The sequence below is a fragment of the Olea europaea genome, chromosome 8 (assembly GCF_002742605.1).
Source record: "Olea europaea var. sylvestris chromosome 8, O_europaea_v1, whole genome shotgun sequence".
In the NCBI taxonomy this organism is placed as follows: Eukaryota; Viridiplantae; Streptophyta; class Magnoliopsida; order Lamiales; family Oleaceae; genus Olea; species Olea europaea.
In genome coordinates, this window is record NC_036244.1 from 13,791,009 (window position 1) to 13,813,705 (window position 22,697).

The 22,697-nt window shown below is 34.0% G+C and overlaps 2 protein-coding genes across 2 annotated transcripts; both read right to left on the reverse strand.

Annotated features, from left to right (window-relative positions):
* Positions 1–1,533: 1,533 nt before the first annotated feature.
* On the reverse strand, positions 1,534–10,535 carry LOC111398314 (phosphatidylinositol 3-kinase, root isoform-like). The gene is made up of 14 exons (XM_023025231.1): positions 10,285–10,535; positions 10,053–10,152; positions 9,844–9,940; positions 9,516–9,674; positions 9,124–9,333; positions 7,882–8,061; positions 5,365–5,450; positions 3,842–4,067; positions 3,486–3,656; positions 3,269–3,406; positions 2,939–3,093; positions 2,518–2,661; positions 2,109–2,256; positions 1,534–2,020 (listed from the first exon to the last, which is right to left on the reverse strand). The coding sequence occupies exons 1-14, from the start codon at positions 10,394–10,396 to the stop codon at positions 1,883–1,885; spliced, it is 2,064 nt and encodes a 687-aa protein (XP_022880999.1). The 5' UTR covers positions 10,397–10,535; the 3' UTR covers positions 1,534–1,882.
* A 7,405-nt stretch (positions 10,536–17,940) lies between these two features.
* LOC111398878 (polygalacturonase At1g48100-like) lies at positions 17,941–21,403 on the reverse strand. Its single transcript, XM_023026023.1, has 7 exons — positions 21,000–21,403; positions 20,109–20,240; positions 19,757–19,984; positions 19,611–19,655; positions 19,299–19,506; positions 18,723–18,913; positions 17,941–18,614 (listed from the first exon to the last, which is right to left on the reverse strand). Exons 1-7 carry the CDS (start codon positions 21,354–21,356, stop codon positions 18,222–18,224), a joined length of 1,554 nt encoding a protein of 517 aa, XP_022881791.1. The 5' UTR covers positions 21,357–21,403; the 3' UTR covers positions 17,941–18,221.
* Between the last annotated feature and the right edge of the window lie 1,294 nt (positions 21,404–22,697).

Sequence of the window (22,697 nt, forward strand, 5' to 3'; positions counted from 1 at the left end):
GTTAGAAACCATTCTCTTTCCTTAAGTTTTTTTTTTCAAACCAGTTTTTCTGAAAACCCCTTGTGTACAATATAAATCTTGTATAAATCATTATAGAAATAAAATCTCAATCTTTTGATATCAGAAAGATATGAGTTTCTAAACTTACTATCCCATAGATTCTTGATAGATTGAAGAAGATAATCTCTTTCTTACTTTAACAAAGAGAGAATTTTCTTTGCTTAAGATCTTTATTCTTAATTCTAAGAAAAGATACAGTGAGGGCAAGAAGCTGAAATAGCAGAATTCCCATTGAGGCAAGAGGCCGTTTAAGGGAGCAGTTTGCAGATTCAGAGCCTGAAGGTCACTCGGTTCTAAGAATACAGATTTAAGATCAAAAGTAAGGTAAAATTATTGTCTTTGTTAAATTTAGAAAGAATTCTTCTAATATCTTGAAAGAATTGTAGGGATTATTATTGTTCATGTTTGCAAAAAACTTATCTAAATATGTTATTATTCATAAAGTTTGCAAGGAATTATTTGAATAATGCCAGGTTATACAATTAAAGGATTAGATAATCTGTTAGATAGATTAATGGAAAAAATAGAAAATATTTATTCTCAATTAGAGATTATGGATATATTATCGAAGGAATTTGATAATCTTAGTAAATTACATGACAATTATATTACAGATTATGCTAATTTATTAGATCAAAGGATGAAATTATATATTAAAACTCGAAATGAGAGAAATAGAGGAATTTAAAACTATCCCAATAAATTAAGGATATCTTGTGCAATATATGATAAATTATTTCATTAAGGGTATAATAGACATTTTATTAAAAATGAATAGTAGCTGGTCATTTATAATAATACCCCTTTATGTAAGCTGGTAAACACAGATCTCATCACGTCATTGGATTAAAATAATTATAATATTTTTCATACAAGTTATTAAATCATTTTGACATGACCTTTTAAAAAGTCAAAAATCACTTCTAAAACGAAATTTAAATAATTTTTTGAAGAATAATGTTATTCAAAATGAAAACTATCAATGATCACCCTACGTGACATACATGTAACAATTTGTTATTTAATGTATTTGATATAATCACTTTTTATTGTCTTATGCATCAAATAACAAATGGACACATAGAACAACTATCGATACTATAAACAGCTTAACTCTTTTTTGAAAGTTTTGTCCAATAGGAAGAGTTCTAAAATGACTACCTTACAAAGCTTTATACAATAAGCAAAAACAGCCACCTTGTCAAACGAGCCCAAATCACAGCAAGGTTTGGAAGTGAGAAGCAATGTTCGAGAAGTACTCACCATGGTTTTTGCTCTCTACCATGACACATTATTCTATTGACTTTAGCCCATCAATTCCATCCAGACCCGTTAAAAGCACGGTGCTGGGCACGGCCATGGTTAAAAATCTACAACATTAAATTAGCCCGTTCACCTTGCAAGGGGCCTATGACCGGAGGCCGACCTGAAAAATGTGATGCTCAGTCTAGTCTGGGGCGCCAGAGGCCTGTATAACAGAGGGCATCATTCACCAACATACATTGATCCAACCATAAATTACAAACACAAGCTTTGATTCAACAAATATCAATGATCTGAAAGCTATACAATGAACATCCAAGAACCAAAGAATATATTTTGTTTTACTACAAACCAAGACAAGTGCTTTTCAACTATACAGGTCAGAAAATTAAAATTATCAACTCTATGGTGTTTGCATCATTCTGACAAGCACGAGGGAGGGCGCTCCCTGACTCTTGAGCCCCGATGATCCAGGATATGATGTCCAGTAAGTGGAATTTATCTGAAACCTTTATTTTGAGATAATTATCTATGTTCAGCTATGCAACTCAAAGTCTGATTAGCGCCAATACTGAGCCCAACGATGAATGGTTTCCACCATTTGTGGGAATAATGCGCTGACACTCTCGTTGATAAGATCCTGGAAAAAATGTATTGACTCCTCGTCGTCCAAGTCCAAGCGGAACTTCTCTTGAAGCTATAGAAGGAAAGTTGGGTCACGGGATAAAAATAAGCAAATTATGGCTTAAAATGGAATTAGACAAGTAATTATAATGAGAAATCACCTTAAGAATGCCCTTTTCCGGATCAGAAGCTATATCGGGAATGTTGGACCCCGCCATCAAATGAAACAGATTTAGTACTAGGTTGCTCGATTTCCTGAGGATGTTGTAAGCTTCACAACAGTATGATTTGAACCGCGTGTAGTATTGACTGCAAGAGAAAACAGAAGAAAAAGGAAACATTATGTCTGCCATGCTACCAGCCACGTCATGCATATTTACCCCCCACAACACTAGTACAGTTAATTAACAATGAAATCTCTGTTTCTGCTTACTTTTGATTTTCCTCATTTATTCTTTTTCGATTAGCTCATATATGAAGCACGGCAGGAGCTCGTGCAACATTTTGCAGACAAGTGCTTGAAACAAAACTCAGATGCAGAACCTAATAGCTTAGATTTAAGTCAAGTACCTTTCTGCTCCGCCCATAGCTTCAACCATTTCTTTGCAAAGCTTCATAGGTGGTGGAAAGGGTTTAGGATCTCGACCGAGAATAAAACCAAAATCAACGTGGAAAAGACGGCCATCATCCTGGAGCAGCAAATTATCCAGGTGCCTATGGAAGATAAATAGCATAAGAGCTCGATTTTGAAACACATTAAAGATTCACATGGTGCAGTTCAGCAGTGATGTTAATTTCAGGTCAAGTAGGCATTCTTCTATTGCAAAACAGCTTTATCACACAGTAGATATAAAAGTAAATGACGACAAACATTATACCCCAACCCCAAGGACAAAACAAAAATGATAGCTAATGCTATTAAAGAAAATAAAAGCAAGGAAAAAATTAGAGGGGCAGCCATTTCCGTGCAGATCAGCATACTAGGGATCACCTGTCACCAATGCCCAGTATATATGTGATAACAGAGTAGCCAGCACAACTTTTAATGAATGTTTCGAGACAAGTGGCAGTAATCCCGAAAGGTCCATCTTCATCAGGATGAAATTTCTGCAGGTAGCTTGTAATACTGCGATGTTCTGAGAGAATCTGAAAGTGAAAAGGAGCAATTTGGAATTGAAATGAAGAAACTGCAAGATGGTGCATGCACTCATTAAATATACGGGACTCTAAAGAACAATGGTAAATTAGAAATGAACAGAAGTCAAATATAAGCAGTAATACATCTACCATAGCCACAGGGTCAATAGATAGGATAAATTACCTGAGCTAAAGATTTTGACGGTATGAATTCCAGCATGCCTTCATCATGTCCAGTTGCTAACACTCTGTATGGAGTTAAATGCAGATCGAGATTCTCCAACTTAAGCAATCGATCCATTAGTGACACCATTTGAATAACCTGATATTATCAAGTTATATTTACATAAATGAAAGAATTATTAATTAAATCAAGTGGGTAATAAATATCTGGAATCTACCAACTGGTCTTGCCGAAGATCATCTCCCTTTTTAAATATGATCTTGCAACTTCCACCACTTGCAGTTCGGAAAGCCAGACGCAAGGGATGCAACGCACTTTTAAAAATCGATGACTCTGATGGTATGATCCCTGTTATAAGGACTCCAGGTGCTAGAGGGGAGCGAATTGGCTGAAAATGTAGATTAACTCGCTTAAATTTCTCAAAATGATAAGGGGATAGGAATGCTTATTTGTAGTCATAAAAATAAAGACGCTAGTACGTGAGACATGTCTTCATTTCTAGTCACATATCTTGCATTTTACACTAGCCAACAAAAGTGGAGACAAGCAATGCATAAATAATCTTGCAATTACCTCATCGAAGTAGGTGAGTTCACTAAGAAGCCCCGAAAGAAGATGCCTAAGCTTTTCAATCTTCTTCTGAGTTCCACCTCTCACATTTCTTACGTCTCTCATTATAGAACACAACTGTGCAGTCAATTCTTTTTGACGCTCCAAACTCTGCCATAACTTAAATCCCGCTTCATCACCATTAGAACCAGCACCCAACTGTGGAAATGCAAACCCAATAAGCAGACTTCTTTGGAGTTACGAAAAAAGTAAGATAAACAAGATACATGTTCATGTGAATTGGTATTAGTTGCATTATTTTGTTAAAGAAACAGCAGTTGCCATCCAGTATATACAAAACATTCATTAGAGACAATATTTTCTCTCAAACTTGATCACTCCATAACATCCAATATGTTTGAGCAGGAAAAAAATTATTTCCTCATTCATGAGGGTTTTATTACGAGAGGGAAAAAATTGAAGTCCACTAGCTAGAGTTTAGATTTATCATAAATAAAAGGAACGGTAGTGGACATGTATTATCCGCATATGAAAAAGTAGACGGCATTTAAAGGGTTTCATTATATCTTGAAAGTGTATATGGCATGTTTGCTAAGCACTGGGCAATATCAAGAAAAAAAGTCGATAAAAATTTGTTTAATATAGTGTCTAGTCCTCTCCAATCAGGGTTGGCCCTGATCTTTTGGGGGGCTTTATGCCAACTTAAAAAATGGGGTCCCTATGAATATTAAGTCCTAGTTTGATAGAGATTAAAATAAGATTTTTAGCAAATTTTGATAAAAGTTATAAAATGTGTGGTTAAAATTAATTGTTAACTTCGACTTAGAAAATAATTAAATACAATTAAAAAAAGAAGACTCCCATGCACTACTCTTTTGTCCTTACCATCACACAAAACTCTGATGAATCCAACAGCCGAAAAAAGTGAGAACAAGTCACCCAGAGACAAAACCTACCATTGTTTTGCATGCATTTACATGCATACATCCAGTACTGAGTGCAAAATGGTCCCCTTTATCCCCTCACCCAACCCAACCCACCCCAAATCTAGCCCGTTCTAAACCCTTAATGCTTCCCACTTTAACTACACTTTCTATTCCAACCAAAAATTCCCCCACCTACGGCGTGTTTGACATGGAAGGATAGACGATACTCAACATTTTTAAAGAGGAAAAATAATCTAAATATTGTTCATTACTGTCTAGACTCGAAAGTGTTGCATGATAAATGTGCATTAGTAAAAACCATCTACTAGTAATATATGCAAGTATGATTTCTTATGATTACTAATCACAATGGATCTATGATGAAAGGAAATCATCGAGTACTTCTAATTCCATTATTCCAACCATAATTTTCTAACTCCTTATGTTTGATAAGAAAGATTGAATCATTCTAGACAATAGACAACATGTATTGATTATGAAACGTGCAACGGTCTACTAAGATTTTCCATTTATTTTAAGCATAAAGGATCTTTCTTTGATAAAAGGAAATCAAGAAGTCCTATCTAGAGTTTCAGCTACCTTTCCCTTTCTCTGATCTTATTATTGACATAATCATAATTACTTTCTTGAACATTGAGAAATGTGCTCTTAACTTTTAGCTGCAACTGCACAGGACACCCTTGACTTATATCTTCTGCTAGACTGCTACCCTATGCCATTCTACGCTTCCTTTACTACCTTTGCTTTGCTATAAACACTAGCAAGAAAAGGCCCTCAGTTTGTAATCTCTCGTTCCTTCATGCAAATAACTCCATTTCAAATCAAAGGGTTTGATGAAAAGAAAACTGTTTAGGCTTAACCCAGTTCTTTAAACTTTCTTGGATTCACTATCTGTACTTGAAATCTTGTTATTTTTCTTGGGTTCAAGTACTTACTTTTGGCTCAGTAAAATCATCATGGAGGAGTTCAAATTTTGGTGTGTTTTTATCTTTGTTATATACACAATAAATTTGGGTGTTATGTGCAAGGGGGAAGATGAAAATGGAGTGGCTTCAATGAAGAGAACAGAGCAAGAAGCTTTGTATTCTGCTATTCAAGGTTTTGTGGGTAAATGGTGGAATGGTTCAGATCTTTATCCAGATCCTTGTGGTTGGACTCCCATACAGGTAAACATTGTTAAGCCCTTTTCTGTACTTTCAAGATTCTTGGTGTAAAAATGTAGATATTTACTTTTGTAGTTCTGTCAAATCTTAATATCAGAGAAAATACATTAAACAAAAAGTTACTCGATATCTACCTTACCAGTGTCATAAACACAAGAACTTCAGGTTTTTTTATTGCTCTTTCAGTACTTAGACTGGTTATAGCGTAAGCAGCAAATTATTTCATCGTTTGTTTTCTTATGGAATGTTCATTTTAGATAGTACCTCATTTCGCTGAGATTCTGCTGCCTATTTCTAGCTTTGGGATTTATGAAACACTGTGTCAAAACTGAACTGCAATTAGATGTACTCAATTGGTTATTACTTATTGACATTCTTACATTATTAATTTTTTTTTTTTTTTTTTTTTTTTTTTTTTTTAATTAAGTATGGTACAAAGAGTAAGACAGAGTTCAGATATATATGAATCAGAAGATTGACAATTAGATGCCCCATTACACAAACCAGTTGTCTACATGAGAACTTCGCTTACACTGAAGAAACAAACAATCAGCATGAAATCTAATAAAAGCTCAGGGCCATTGCATTGCAAAGCATCTACAAGAACAACAATCTAAACCGTAGTCCCAATAGCTCTAAGGGTGACGTAAATAGCTACTCTGTCCAATTCTAGAGTAGTGACACATCCAATGAAATCAAATCTTTTACACTATGAGGTTATGTTAATTTTGGTACCTCTCCCTTTGTATCCTTTCCTTTATCAGACCTGTAGTAGTAACTCTTGTAATTGAAAGCTTCTTTAGATCAACAAAACATGCCCTAATTATATAAATTGTTATTTCGGTAATTTATCTTCAAGGATTGTCACCTTCAATAGTTGGTTTGTTTTCTGATTTCTTTGTTTATCTATTCTACTAGCTACAGTTATGCATCTATCTTAAGATCCTCATTTTTGTTACATTTCACTCATGCACGATATGTCCTTCAAGAGTATAATGAAGCTTACGCCTCTACTGATCGAGGCGCAAGCCTCAGTGACTGAGAAGGACACTATTTATTGAAAGCTTAACTATTTTCATTGTTTGACCAGCTTCAGAAGTCCAGCTTGTGCTGGTTATTAATTGATCAGCCATAAATGATAATTAATTATAGATTATAACTAACCCACACATAAACACAGCATACACAAAGCATTCACACTGTAGAACTGTTCACCAGCAACTCACTTGGCAGCTTCAGGTTTCTTTTCTTTTTTCTTTTTTCTGATTTTGGTTTCTTCTCTTTATCCTATTTGTTTTTGTGGGGTTGCTTCTTCTCCTTTCTTCTTCCTTTTTACTTACTGCTTAGAAGAAAAACATGTGGAGCCTAGGATAGATACATGAATGCACTAAATAGATGATAGATTAATTGATTCTAAAATTAAATTTAATCATTATTGGAAAAAATAAAAGAGACTTGAGATGGAATTTGATATATATTGCAATTTTATATGTTTGTGGTTTAGGGTGAGACTCACGCCTCAAAGAACCTCTAGGCTTACAGCCTAGCATCACAAGTGAAATATGCTTTAGTGCCCTATTTGCCGTTTTAAAAACTGTGCAAAAGAGTTCTTTTAAAGTTCTAACTTACCATTCATCCCCTCCTAATTATACCAACTATAAGTCTATAACCATGTCAGCAGCGATTAACATACAACAAACGACCTTCTCTCATTATTAAAGTAAAATAATTAATACTCTAGACAGAACCTTGAAACAGGCCAATAACTGCCTCCACTAAATCTAACACTCATAACTAGTGCCTTACATAAATCCTTGATACTATTTAAATACTAAAACGAAATGCTATTTTTCTCTGCATCTCATGTGCATCGAATAAATACTAAATCTACACAATAAAAGTAAACTTACAACAGCATTAAAACAAAAGCTTACTTCCTTTCTGTAAAGTTCGGTTTCAGGTCTCTGTCAATGATGCCCCGAGTTAAACTCCTAGCCAGCTTTAGTTGCTTGTTCTCTGAGGGGTTACTTTTTCCCACTTCGGGATCCCAAACTGTGACCAGTTCATTAGTGGAAGCTATAGGAGATGGTATTAGGAAATTTGCTCCTGATTCCTAAATATCAAGTGATTTTGATTTTTAATTCTGGATGTATCAAATCTAGCAATTAGAAAAGGAAAATATAATTCCTATTTCAATAACAATTCAGTTACAGACTCAACATATGATATTGTCCACAATGCAAAAGAAGTTTCACAATATATTTATCGCGAGAACATAGAACAGATATCAACAATAGATATATAAAATTATGACTCAATCAAATTATAGTTGCCAAAGCAGATTCGTATAAGAGTCTCCAATATGCTTCAATAAAATCAAACTTGCACATACTTGGAGAAGGAATCATACACACTGCATTTAGCTTTAGCAAACTTCATAAAGCCATGACCTTTTAAAAAGTCAATACTGTCATTTCTAGTGGTAATGTCATCATGTACTATGCAATTATGGTCCACTCCATATGCTCAAACTTAGGAAAAACCAACTACAGAAAGGAGTTAAGCAACATTATAATACATCCAGTATACACAACTGCTAAAAAGCATGTACTCCATTCTACTATAGAGAACTAAAACTTTACAGGCCCAACACCCTCACTTTATTTACCCCATGTCAGAAAAGATAACCTATAAATATCTACCTATGAGGACTGTTAATTGATATTTTACTGAACAGTCAATTCATAAGAACAATATTCGTGCAAGAGAACAATTTGATGCACACTTTGAATGACCATATCTAGGGGAAGATCATAATATTGTGGCCATTATAATGATGCGATTTCTGGTAGTACTATCCACATGTTTCATGAGAAATCAAATTACTCTAGTCTATTAAATTTGGAAAAAAAAATATCAAATAATTCATCAATTTTAATTATAAAGGATAAACATAGAAAAAAAAATGTAAGAACAAAATAAGGTTCTCCAAACTCGCTGAAGCAGTATATTAATATATTCTTTTCTGATTGAATTTTAGCACTCTAACATTAGTTTCGATTTAGATAAGATATGAAGTAATATGATTGCTCAGAACTACACAAACTCCCTGGAGCCTACGTAATTTTCAGAGTCTCAAGAAGATAAAATGTAATGCAAACACATAAAGAAGTACCTGGAACGCCACTCGATGTTCAAAACCGCAGAAATCAACAATAATATATACATGAGAACTTCCATTTTTAATATTCTCACACTCCTTGATTTTCTCAATAGCTTTGAATGCAAGACGATCAAGCCAATCAATTCTTTGAATCTGCCCCCTCTCATACTTATTTTGTAGCTTTTCTAGACGTTCCAGCTCCCCCCGCTCCTCCTTTGGAACCTATCACAAACCACCAATGAACAATCAATTCATTTTAGTATATTTTGCTTCATAATTATGGGGCTTTCAAATTGGAATTATTAAAATAATTTTGATCCCATTACTCATCCCAATTTCATCCTCCATATGTAGCATGAGACAGTCCACTCAATGGAATTTTATATACAAAAACAAAAACACACCTTTCCAGGAGTGGTTGTATTGATAGAACCATCCGCTTCTTTCCCTGACCAAAGTCTAAGCTTGTGCTTACCAGTCTTGAGCTGTTTTTTCATGTTAAACAGATGAATGGTCGCCCCACCAACCACTTCGTCACTTTTACCACGTGAAACGTCATAAACCTACATTCACACATCATCATCAACATAAAATGGAAGTTTATCAAAGAGAAATTTACATGATTTTATATAACAAATAAAAGCCTAGCTCTCATAATTTCAATACAGAATATACAAGGAGATTATTTACAAAAATAATAAGCAGATTCCAAAAATATGATGTATGACTTACAGTGACCGCGAGTTGTGAATTTGCAGTCAAATCACGATATTTAGTACTTAATGTAATTAGTTCGTTCCAACAATATGATAGACCTAAAGATTCCAGCCTGCGTTTATGAGATTTTCACGAAATATTAATCAAGCCCAGATTTAAAAAATTAAAAAAAAAATTGCAAAATTGTAATAATAAAATCAACTGACATAATATGAAAACTGAACCTTGTTCTCATGGGAAGACCAAAAGGTGCGCCATCAATGTACAACAAGCACTCGACGAACAACTCCGGTCTTCTCTCCTCTGAAGTAGAATCAATTTCATCTGAATAATACAAACACAAATATTGTGATTAAGAATTCAATTTACACCTCCCTGAAAATAACACATTTTTACATTATAAACAGTAAGCTCCAACATAAAAGGCATAAATAAATTAACTTTTTCCACGATGACCTGAATTAAGGGGCTTTTGCGGCGGTAATTTGCCTTCTAATCTTTCAATTCGGAAAGTGACGGGGAGATTGATGTCACAGGATAAAAAGAATCGGAACTCGTTTCCACTCATTCTGGCTTATCCAATAATTTGAATTTCTACATGAAGATCAGAGTTCAGAAATTGAAAAGTGGAAAAGTTGTTGCTTGAACTTGCACGATTGCAGTTCCCCCTTATGAATAACTGTACTGGGTTTTGTGATGTCCAGCTGCTCACCGCAAACAGTACTCATTTTACTGAAGTCGTTAGTAAATAAAAAGCGACTTCAGATCAAATTGGAGGATACTGGAGGGAATAAGACAGAAGAGGGAGGAACGGGGCCCAGGACCACTGATCTTGGGACGACCCGATCCGTTAAAAACTGGACCGAACTTCGACTTATTATGGAGGGTTGAATCTCATTGGCTCATTTAGGCTCAATTTGTTGTCCTTTAATAAAATAAATTGTTTTTTATGGTAACATTTTTTACCACATATTCATAAAATAAAATATCTACATATAAATCAATAAAAAAATTTAAATTTTAACCACACATTCTTCGAAAACTACTATTCACTACTATTCAAAACTCTATATTTTCTTCTAAAATGGGAGACAAACAAACTCTTAATTTTTCATGAGCATTAAATGGGTGCACTAAATAAATTTAAGTGAAAATCTGTTGTAAAATTTATCCTAACTTTCAATTTATATCAATAAAAGTTCCTAACCTTTCAAAAATATACAATTGGGGATCAAAATGAAATCCCCCATTTGATCATTAGTTGACTAACAAAAGTGGACTCTGACTAATTTTTACCAAATTAAAATAAGTAAAATAGTAACTTTTGCAATTTTATACATAAAATAATTTAAAAAACAGGAAATAAAATAAAACAAAATAAAAATAAAATAAAATAAACCATTAGCATCGCCACCCATCGGTCGGTAGCACCGTCGGCACAACCTCCCCGCCACCGACACCACTATCGACACAGCCTCCCCACCATTACCACAACCACCATCAAATACCACATCTAAATCTTAGCACCATCACTGTAGAATCCACACAGCAAAGCCACCAAAAAAACTGCCATCACCTAACCACCATCACCTTCATTTGCACCATGATCAACTACCTTTGTCATCTTGTTCCTTCCATAGACCGCCACCATCTTGACACATATTTGCACAACCATCATTACTTTTCCCATTCACCACCAAGCACCAACACCACAGAAAACTCAAATCTAAAACAAGACTCCAATTTCACAAAACATGCAAAAGAAAGATGAATTTTTCTATAGAGGTTGCCCCCAAAGACAGAGATGAAAAGATGTAGGTCTAAAGTGAAGAAGAAAATGACAAATATAAAAATGTGCATCGATTGTTTGTCTTGTTTTTGTTGAAATACCATCATCAGATTGGACATTTGGATTGTGGGAGTCAACCGATGAGAGTTCGCAATGGTGGGTGTGATCATGGGAGGAGTTGCCAGCAATTTTTTTAAGTTCGCGGGTTGGGGGTTTTGGGTGGCTATTCCGGCAACATTTTGTGGAGTTAGGTATGGTGGTTAGGTGGGATGTGTAGAGAAGAATGAGGGCTTCCAGTGATGTGTGGGTCCAAAAGGGTGGAGATTGCCCACTTAATAGGGTAATTACGTCAGGTACGAGGGTGAAAATTTCAATCTTGAGACGTTACGGGTAACAAGGGCCCCTCCCCATTAATTTTTGAAAATTTTAATACTTTCAATGGAAAAACTCTCCAAAATTTCATTAATTCTAATAGAATATAACAATTAAGATTATCTAAGGAATATGATAAACAATAAGAACCTTAATTTACCAAATATATTCGAATAATTTAACTCTTAAAATTAAATTAATTAATTAATTAATTAAAAATTTTAATAAATATATTTGTTGTTTCGCTTAAATGAATGGATGTAATAAAATGAATAATCAAAAACCATAAAAAAAATTTAAACGGGTACGCAAAAGGGACAATCGCCCGCTCCATCTTAAACGGATAACGGGGTGGGTACGAGGTGAGAAAATACCCTGAATCTAAGGAAATTTAGGCATAAAATTGAAATAAACTTCTCTTCAAAATCAGAATTTGACATGTGCAAAAGTCGAAAATAAATTCGTAGTGATATTACATGTTCTCAATTGATTGAGGATTTGACCTATAAGTAAAATGACAAAATTTGTTCTTTGGTGTTTAAAAGTTGGAGATTTGTACTCGTGGAAGGCCCAAATATGAAAATTTGAAAAGGACAACTTACAATCATACTACAATGTCAAAATACTTGACATAATGATTGACATAATGTCAAGTGTCACTCTATTATTAGATTGTTTAAAATCAAGTCATCTTTTCCATTGAATCACTTCCCAACATCTATGATTTTGGCACCGCTTCTAATAGTTTTCTTCTAGCAAAGTAGCATTATTCAGCAACTTAAGCCCTTGTTGGGCTCGAAAAGGGTAATAAAAAAGGTTTAGGAAAGGAAATTTATTTTCTACTATTTATTTACAATGCATTCTATTTTTTAATTTTCTTATTCTTGGGCAGTAATGAGCATAATTTACCCTTTTCTAAAAAATGCTAAACAATGAATTTTAAAATAGTGGAAATTTCCACAGGCCCATTTTTAAAGTTTACATTTCATATTTCAAATTTCAAGTTATAATTAGGGAAAATTGCGGTCGAGGTACCAAACTTTTCGTTTATTAGCAGATTTTGCCCAAACCTTTCATTTGTGCCACTGGAGATACCAAACCTTTCAAAAATCCGCACCTGAAGTCCAAATGGATGAAAACCGTCCGTTTGACCGTTAGTTGACCAAGAAAAGTAAATTTTGACCTATTTTGACTAAATTGGAATGGGTAAAATAGTAACTTGATAATTTACAATATTAAATAAATTGAAAAAAACTTAAAAAATTCAAGAAAAATTAAAAAAAGAAATTAAAAAAGTAAAAATTGTTGTGATAAGAGAGAAAAGAGATTGTAGTTTTTGTTGTGAGAAAAATATTGTAGAATGAGAGGTATTTGTTAAAAAATAAAAAATAAAAAATAAAAAATACCATTTTCAAACTGTCACAAAAGCTTTAAAAAAGTGACCAAACGATCACTTTTTCATTTTAGTCATTGTACTTGACGAGCCACGAACTTGGCTTGTAGCTCGCCAAGCCAAGCTTGTGGGCATGAGCTAATCGTCTATGTGATGAGCTGAGCCGCTTCGACTAAGCTTGTGCAAGGACATGCCCGAGTAACCCATAAGCTATCCTTTTACGAGCAAGGGGGTTGAGCCGACGAGCTACTCTGCACATTTGCCACCTCTAAACTCATCCTATCCACCTCATCCCCACGCACCTCCCACTCATTAAAAATTGTGACCTATCTCTTGTTCATCTTTCTCTTTCTATCTCTTACATCGAAAAATCGACCACCGTTAACCCTTCCATTCTATTTCTTTCTTTAAAACCAGCAGTAGCGGCTATGGTTTTGGGGTTGTTTATTCCTCCTCTGATTTGCTTAGTCGAATATTTTGGATGGTTTTTATTGGTAGTTTACAAATAGTCATGGTTGTGGTTTCTTCCTTCTTTCAATCTGATCCGATCTGCTTAGCTAGAGTTTTGGCATAGTTTTTGTTGGTGGTAGCGGTGTAGGTGGTGAGGTGTTGCGGCATTAGGCTGGTTCCAATGTTGAAGGGGAAATGGGAAAGCGTTGGGTGAGTGATTATGATCAATAAAATAGTTAATTTGTGATAATAAAAAAATATGTGATCGATAAAATATATAATTTGTGTCCAATAAATAATATGTAACCTAAAAAAGTGAGACTGTGACCAAATTTGTGATTATGACTCACAATTTAAAGTTGTGACCAATTAATTTTTTGATAATTTTTGACTGAAAAATAAGTTACGACATATAAAATTGGTTATTTGTGATTGAAAAGAATATGAACTATTAATTTAATAATTTGTGACCAATAAAATTTGTGATTTGTGATCAAGAAATAATGCTTGACCAATTAATTTGATAATTCATGATCATTACGACCTATAAAATTTATGATTGTGATTAAACACTTTAATCTAGAGATTGTATTTTTTTCAAACACTTTAGATATGTATTGTTCCCTTCAAAATACTTGTCTCACTTAATATAACTTTATCATTATGCCCTTGTTTGAGCTTCATTTTTGTCATAAAAATGCATTTTTAAATAGTGTATTGATGTAAAATGTGTTCCCACGTCTCCTACCTTCGTACTGCAAGCCAGCCTTGAACTTTAAGTCGAACTCCCCTCACTGCTGGGATTAAAAAATAGAGAAAAGTTTTGGTTTTACGTGTCATATTATTTTATTGAAAAATGTGTGGTTAAAATGATATCAAAACACTGTTTAAGAATATATTTTTTTTCCCGAAGAATGAGGCTCAAACAAGGGCTAAGTATATGACCACATATGAATTATTTATTTTATTTCTTGATTCAACCCTTCTATCCTTGATCCATTATTTTTCCGGGTCAATGTTTGAAAACATAACAATTTATGAGGATTGATCCAATCTCGTTGATTTATTGAAGAAAAAAAATTAATTTAAATTTGCCCTTCACCTCCTAACTCCCTCTAGGCCTCTCGCTGTCTCAATTTTTCATATTATTGTTATTTTTCCTTTTGATTAAATAAATTTCTAAGTGTTACTTACATTCTATTATTAATTAGATGTGTAGTAAAGTGGATATTAACTAGTGTATATTTGATATAGTTTAAATTATAATTATGCGGATCAAACATGATTTTTGTATACTCATTTGATAGGATTCACAATTACTGTCACCTTATTAACCGTACATTTTGTAAGATTCATTACTTATAACTACTTAAATTCAAACACTCCAATCATGTTATTAGTTAAGATATAATTAATTTTATAGTAATTTGTATATAAAATGCCTTTTATATTTTTATAAAACAATCTAATTGCATAATTTGCGAAAACATCAATGTACGATACACTAGGCTAGGGAAAAGCCAACTCTCCAAATGTGGGGTGAGAAGCCTAAAATCTCTTATCCATCTCTGAATGGATTTTTCAGAAAAGGAAAAATAAAACAACAATGAAAATATTTATCTTCTTCTTTTAATTATGGTTGGATTTTAAATTGTATAATATAAAACAATTAGTTGACCAGATCAGAACGATGCGATCCATAAATTTGGAAGACAATTCAAGCTAACCCTCAAAGGTATTTCTAAATTTTCAAAGTTAGAAAATAAGAAGTGGGAATTACAGTTATCCCTAGTTTTCAAACTCTAATTCAAAGTTAAGATTTCAAGTTTTATAATTCAAAAATCAGATAACAATACATTTTTAAAATATTAATAATAAAGTTATAAAAAATTTTTTAAAAAAAATCACAAACTCTCTCTCTCTCTCTCTCTCTCTCTCTCTCTCTCTCTCTCTCTCTCTCCCTCTCTGAATCACTCCCCCGTTCACTCTCTTTTATCCCCTTCTCCATCTTTCTCCGGCGGTAGGACCACCTTGTGACGACATTGATTCGTCATCACAGGGTGCTTTTGCGCTCGTCCCTCTACTTCTTCTTGTTGGAGTCATCTTCACAAATGACATAGTTTGTTTTTAGGGATTTTTTTTTGTCTGCTTCATCGCCGCACCACCCTGTGGTTGTGGTGTGATGGATTTGTGGTGGCGTGACGACATGGTGAATTTGTGGTTGCGATGTGGTGGATTTCGTGGATTTGTGGTTGTGGTGGATTTGTGAAGGTTTGGAGGTTGGTCTGCTATGGATGCAGCATCGTCGCACCACTGTTGCGGTTGTGGTGTGGTGGACTTGTGAAGGTCGCGACGGAATGGTTAATTTGTGGTTGTGGTGTGGTGGATTTGTGAAAGTTTGGTGGTTGGTCTAATGTGGATTGTGGAGTCGTGTTGGTGGCAATTGTTTGGGGATTTTTTTGGTGGGAGATGGTGGTAGTGGTGTGGTGGAGATGGATACAGAGGAAATGGTTTGTAGCGGTGATAGTGGTGGGGCGACGGCAACTGTGATGGTGAGATGTGGTGGCAATGATTGCGGCGGTGGCAGCGGCAACATTGGTATGGTCGTGACTGTGGCTATGATAATTTTGAATCTAATTTTTTGGCGATGTTTTAGCGGTGTGGTTGTGATGTTGGTTGCGATGTTGGGATGTTGGCGACACTAGTGATCTGGCGGTGGTGCGGGTGATTGTGGTTGGTACAGTGGTTTTTAACCAATTATTAATACGTGACCTAAATAATATGATCACAGATTATTTGGTTGATTGGAACTAGTGAATTGGTTAATTTGTGACCAATGAAAAATATAAATTGCGACAAGAAATAATGTGTGACCTAAAAAATTAATAATTTGTGACTGTATAATAAGTTGTGACATATAATATTAGTTATATGTGACCTACGAATTTTTTTATTCGTGACCGAAAAATGATTTGTGGCCTATAAAATTTTTTATTTGTGATCGAAAAATAAGTTGTGACTAATTAATTTTTGATTTGTAACCGATGAACAAATTGTGAGCTACAAAGTTTTTGAATTGTGATCATAAAATAATTTGTAATATGAAATTTCTGATTTGTGATCAAAAAATAATAAGTGACTAATTAAATTGTTAATTTGTGACCAAATTGTATAGATATGTGACATAAATATATTTAATTAATTAATAAAATCATAAATTAAAAAAATTGATTTTCAAAATTTGAAACTTGTTTTCTTAATTTTAAAATATGTCATACTTAGCCCCCGTTTGGCTCATATTTTGTTTCTCTCTCTCTTATTTTCAATCACACAATCTTCCATAAAATAATATTACACATAAATCGAAAAATTTTCCTTCTCTTTTAACCGCTTATTTTTCAAAAAAAATAAAAATATTCCACCTATTTTCATTTCTAGAAAATGCGGGTCAAACGGTTATTTAATCTCTTATGAAATTTTCCCAAATAAGAATTCAAGCAGATCGGCCCAGCTTGTATATTGATGGTGCTGGCTTTTTTATTATATACATGGCTGCTCAATAAAAATAAAGGAAAACTCAAATGCAAGTATTTTTGAAGAGAGATTTCTCATTCCATGTTTAACTTTGTGTATTCATAATCTTATTCACAATTTTCTGAAGCATTATAGTGTACACCTAGAAGTTTATATAAGAGTTGGGTTTCAGATTTATTTTTAAACGATTTAATCATTTTTTAATTTCTAGCTTATTTTCACCGATAACTTCATATCGAAGACGAGTTCAACATTCATTGCTACACTCTTTGGACTTGGCAGTTGGCTATTAAGATAATTTCCAATAGTGGTGTAAACTTGTACCTTTAAAATTACTTTTATATCCCCATTTACATCCCAATGGATCTAAATTTAAATTTCAATTCAACGAAAAGATCTAAATCCACTTTTGCCTCTTGTAACATTTTTTTTTTAAACATTTTTAGTCAGAAAATGCAATTTGCATCTCTCCATTGGAGAGATTTTCGACTACTTTGAAGATTTAAATCACAATTTAAATCTTATCTTACACTATAATTAGAGATGCTCTAACAACGCAAAAATTGATGCTCTCACAAAACCAAAATTCATGTAATCACAATGAACGATAATCATAATAACAATAATTTGTATAATCTAAAATTAGTAAAAATCATTCATATTTCTTCTAGCTAATGGTGTGAAAAGGGGTCAGCTGCTATCTCATACATGCCGACCACACATAGACACACCAAAATACACTTTACGTGTTTAGTAAGGCAACTTAAACTGGACTCAATTGTACTCTAGTCTCTAGTATGTTGTACTTTTTAATAAAATCTAATACTGCCTACTAAACAACTAAATTCAGTGTACTTAACATATGTCGCTATCTCCATGAATCTTATTGTTGGATGGCTTTCCAATTTGTAAACATTGAATGGGAGGAATTGTAGGAGTGTAGAGCTCTCCAAAAGTCTGCCAACAATATGGAGCATACATATGGTAGCGTTCTTGCAATGGTTGCAGTTTTATGTTTGTAAGGGTGACATCAGTACATGGCATGCTGTCACTGCAAGCAAAATGAACGGGTTTTACGGTATACGTTCCTCGTATATTTTCGTAGTTGATCCCAGATACTGCCACTGACGCAGTTTGGTTGGTGCATATTCTTTTATCGCAATAGTATTGATCGATTACGATTGGTAGTTTTACTTCAGAAACTTGGATATTTGAAAATAACACTCCTTGCACTGATCCTGATCCGCCCTGTATGTGTGTCTCAAAATTTTAGTTTCTTAGATGAAGTAATCATATGAGCCTCGTATGAAAATTATACGCATAAGATATATAAAGACATAGATCGACGACATGTACCTGCCATGTTTTTATCCGAACACCATTCGTTGTGTTATGCATAACGATGTCTCGGACAGTAATATTTGAAACACACGCTTTGGTGTTATCTTTTCCTAATCCTCCGATGCTGATCCCGTGTCCTGGTCCACAGTTAACGTTATGTATGTAAACATTTGTGCATCCAGTTTGTATAGATATACAGTCATCCCCTGCACATAACATTTTCACTTGTAAAAAAAAATTTAAGTAAAATGTCACATAAATAAGTAAATCTGAAAATAATTGACTAAAGGGGAAAGTTCATAATTCCTTTCTGCAATTTAGGCCATTGGATTTAACTGTGTGTTAAATGGGGCCTCAAGATTGTAAGCACATGGGTGATTGACATGTGTCAAAATTCAGTGGTCATATGATGATATAACTGCACTGGATGATTGTGTTTCATATAGTCTAACATGAAAGAATTATCGGACAGACAATCAGCCAATAGGGGCTGCCACAATGCTCCCCAGGATTGGCCCTATCCATCAAGCAAAACTCAACACGAAATAGACAAAAAAAAAAAAAAAAAAAAAAGGGAATGTAGGTCTTTACCACAAGCAAGGTTGGAACTGCGAATAAACACATCTTTCGAGTTCTGCAAGTGAATTCCGTCTGTGTTCGGGCTATCACCCGGAGAAGAAACGCTGAAATCGTACACCAATACTCCAACGCAATTATCGAACTTGAGGTGACACTGAGGACTGTTCTGAATATTGATGCCAGTTACGGTTACGTTAAAGCTTCCGTAGAACCTCAATGCCTGTGTTGATCGAGTACAATCAATTCACCGTTAATTTCATATTAAACCGATTCTTGAATGCTCAATTTTGACATGTAGTAATGAATGCTAAAAGTGTTCCTTACCGTCGGTTTGAGTCTTGGCATATTCCCACCGAGCGAGCCTCTCAACTGCCACAAAAAGTTTTTACAAAACATAGAACAAGATCAGATGATGGATAAGCTATAAATAAGAGAACAAAGCTTATGACAAAAAAAGGAGAAATTATTACAGGAACTGGATGATTTTGTGGCAATGTACTATTTAATGGTACAATTAATTTTGATTCATCATCTAAGGGATCATCATAAGAGGAATCTTGCCACCAAACTGCACCATTTCCATCTATTGTGCCACTTCCTTGGATTGTAAGTCCGACGAGTTTTGAAAATTGGAGCCATTGTAGAAGGCCCGAGCCCCATTGTTTCGAGGCTTTTGGAGCGATAATTGTACCATCTAACTGTACAAGATTAAGTCCAACCCATCAGTGTTCGACCGAACGCTAAACGTGGATAAATTTAAAGGAATCGAAGGAGGAGCAGTGTGAGCTGAAAATCTTGACTATCGTTTATGATTGTATTTACCTGGAAAACAATGTTATGCTGACAATATGGACCAGAGAATGATATGGGTCCCACCAAGAATACATATTCTGATGGAACGTCCACCGTTGATGCCTCTACTTTACAGGCAGCAGTCCATGCATCTTGGAATGCCTGAATTCCACAGCAGAAATTGAATCTTAATTTTCTCAATTGGGACTATAGTAAAGTTTTAACATTAATTAAACAGTTGTTAGTTTGTGCAGAACAGTTTCCTATTACTGTTGAATTTAAGATTAAACTGTCATAACAAAAATCATTTGAGTGGGCCCCTCCTTCAATTGTTTGTCAAGTTTCATTTGTCCCTATTTTAAATGTAAAATTGTTTTTTTTTTAAATGTAAATACAGCTGGAAATATGTCACAATTACCTTTCTTTAAGTACAATTTTTAAGGATGTCTCACTATTGTAAGAACTGCATGATTCCTTATTGTAGAGGATCCCCTGCTGTTTAAAACAATGTACACTCTCTAAGAATTTTGATCATCAGATGAAACAAATGAAGACAGTTGTAGGAAATTTTTGCAAGTTGCAACATCCCTTCTTATGAACTTTTTTGGGTCGAGTCGGGTCGGGGACAAAATTTACTATGTCCAAGTCTTTTTATCATTAATTTATAAAATTGTAAAGACATAAATCGAATTTGACCAATTCGACAACTTAAAGTTCTTTAACGTGGTAGTTCAACAAGTCGACCCTATGGAAAATGATTAAAAAAGTGAAAATGATTCAACTTATTGCTCAATTATGAAATTTTCTAAAAAGGCACAACAGGGAAAAGTTGGATTCTACTTGCATTGCAATTCACAAAATATAATTAACAATTTCAAGAAGCAATTTTTTTTTTTTTTTTAAGTTTAATTAATTAAGTACCTTAGTATCATCTGTTCTTCCATCTCCCTTGGCTCCAAAATCTAACACATTGAAGACAGTGGAAGATGCTGGAGCTGGAGTGTCTCGACCTTTCTTCGGCGGCATTGTCGGCGGAGCTGGTGACGGCGGTAGTGGTGGTGGTAGTTTAGGAGTTTTCTGTTTTGACTTTCCCCCACCATTGTGGTGGTTACTGCCGTGATTATTCCCTTTCTTCTTTGACAGAGAAGCGAAATGGCTTCGTCTTTGCCTCCAATGCTTGCCTACTCTTCTTGCATTGGAAATTTCAATATTGGAACACCAAACAAGAATAACAACAATAAGAAGGAATGTGAAGTTTTTGAAGCTAAAACCACCCATGTTAGAGAGAGTGGCAGCGGTGACGCGGGCGATGGAGGGGAGTGGTGGTGGTGTTTTTTCTTTATAATAAGATGGGCAACAGGAGGAATGTGGAGGTTTATATAGCAAGGATGGTAGTGAAATTGTGTAAGACATGAACAAATTGTAAGATAGTAAATTAATAATATTTCATTCTGCATTAATTCTGTTTTATTAATTGCTTTGCTTTTTGCTTTTTATTTTTCTTTTGGTATTTAACTAACTGGTCCACACAATTTTACACATTGCTAGCGGGTGGGTGTCTTAATCCCAACTTCGTGGTTATTTTGGGTACTCATTTAAAAAAATAATAATAAAAAAAAAAAATTCGTTTAAAATTGTAATTAGATTATCAAAGTTACTCAACTTTTAGGGCGATTTAGTCGGTCCACACTTTTCCACCAAACAGGATGAGACGTTGTATAGAAAAGTGCTAGGCCTGACACGAGCCAAGCTTGTCATCGAGCCCAACAACTTATTTATTATTATTATTTTTCATTTTCTAATTAAATTCTAATAAGTAATTATTTTGGTTTATCATAACAAATTACCGAGCAACAAAGGTGGTTTAAAATAAAAATATAGCATAAAAAACAGATGTAATGTTTTAATGGTATATAGAATTGTATTTTTTATTTTTTATTTTGCTTTTAATAGTATTCGTGTAATTTCTTTCAATCCTTCCGTATATCTGTACCCGAATCTTTTTATTTTTAATTTATTAATTAATGTGTAATGATTAGTAAATAATTAATTTCTAATAAGAGTATTTGTTATTTTCATTAATTATTTCAAGTAGAAAGAAGTCTAAAAGACACGTGAGTGGGTATAGATAAGTTGTCAATTGCACTGATTAGAACAGCTCTTTATGGTCACATGCAAAGTTCACGGACTTCATATTTGTATGTAATTTGTCTTCTTAACTAGCAAAACTCACAACCCCTTTAATTCTTATGTGTTAGTCACATAATTAGGAGTAAGTTTAAAAATAAATGAAATATTTTTTTTGACAACTATAATACGAGAGATCATGATCGTCTTCTTGTCAATTTGCAAGCTAAAAAAAAGAAGTATACTATATAATCCACGACTCAAGAACATCAAATTTTAGGTGGGCTGTTGAGTTTATAGAATTGAACATTTTTTTGTTCAGTTGAGTTTTACAGCACGTGGAAATGTACTTTCATTCTCCGTAGACTACTCGTCTATGCATTTGGCTTCAATTTAAAACATTTTAGCTTCTTCTTTTTCTTTTTTATTATTTTGTTTATATTTTTCCCTATTTTTGAATATGAAAATAGAATCGAAATGAACATGTAAAGG

Bases quoted from the DNA above. Each gene is read 5' to 3' on its own strand.
- LOC111398878 (XM_023026023.1), bottom strand. From the start codon at position 21,356: ATGGGTGGTTTTAGCTTCAAAAACTTCACATTCCTTCTTATTGTTGTT. The intron at 20,241-20,999 runs GTACTTAATTAA...TGTGGAATTCAG, and splicing joins GAAGAACAGATGATACTAAG to GCATTCCAAGATGCATGGAC. The intron at 19,985-20,108 runs GTAAATACAATC...AATCTTGTACAG, and splicing joins AGCATAACATTGTTTTCCAG to TTAGATGGTACAATTATCGC.
- LOC111398314 (XM_023025231.1), bottom strand. From the start codon at position 10,396: ATGAGTGGAAACGAGTTCCGATTCTTTTTATCCTGTGACATCAATCTC. The intron at 3,407-3,485 runs GTAGATTCCAGA...TGATAATATCAG, and splicing joins ATCTTCGGCAAGACCAGTTG to GTTATTCAAATGGTGTCACT. The intron at 2,662-2,938 runs GTGATCCCTAGT...TATCTTCCATAG, and splicing joins ATACTGGGCATTGGTGACAG to GCACCTGGATAATTTGCTGC.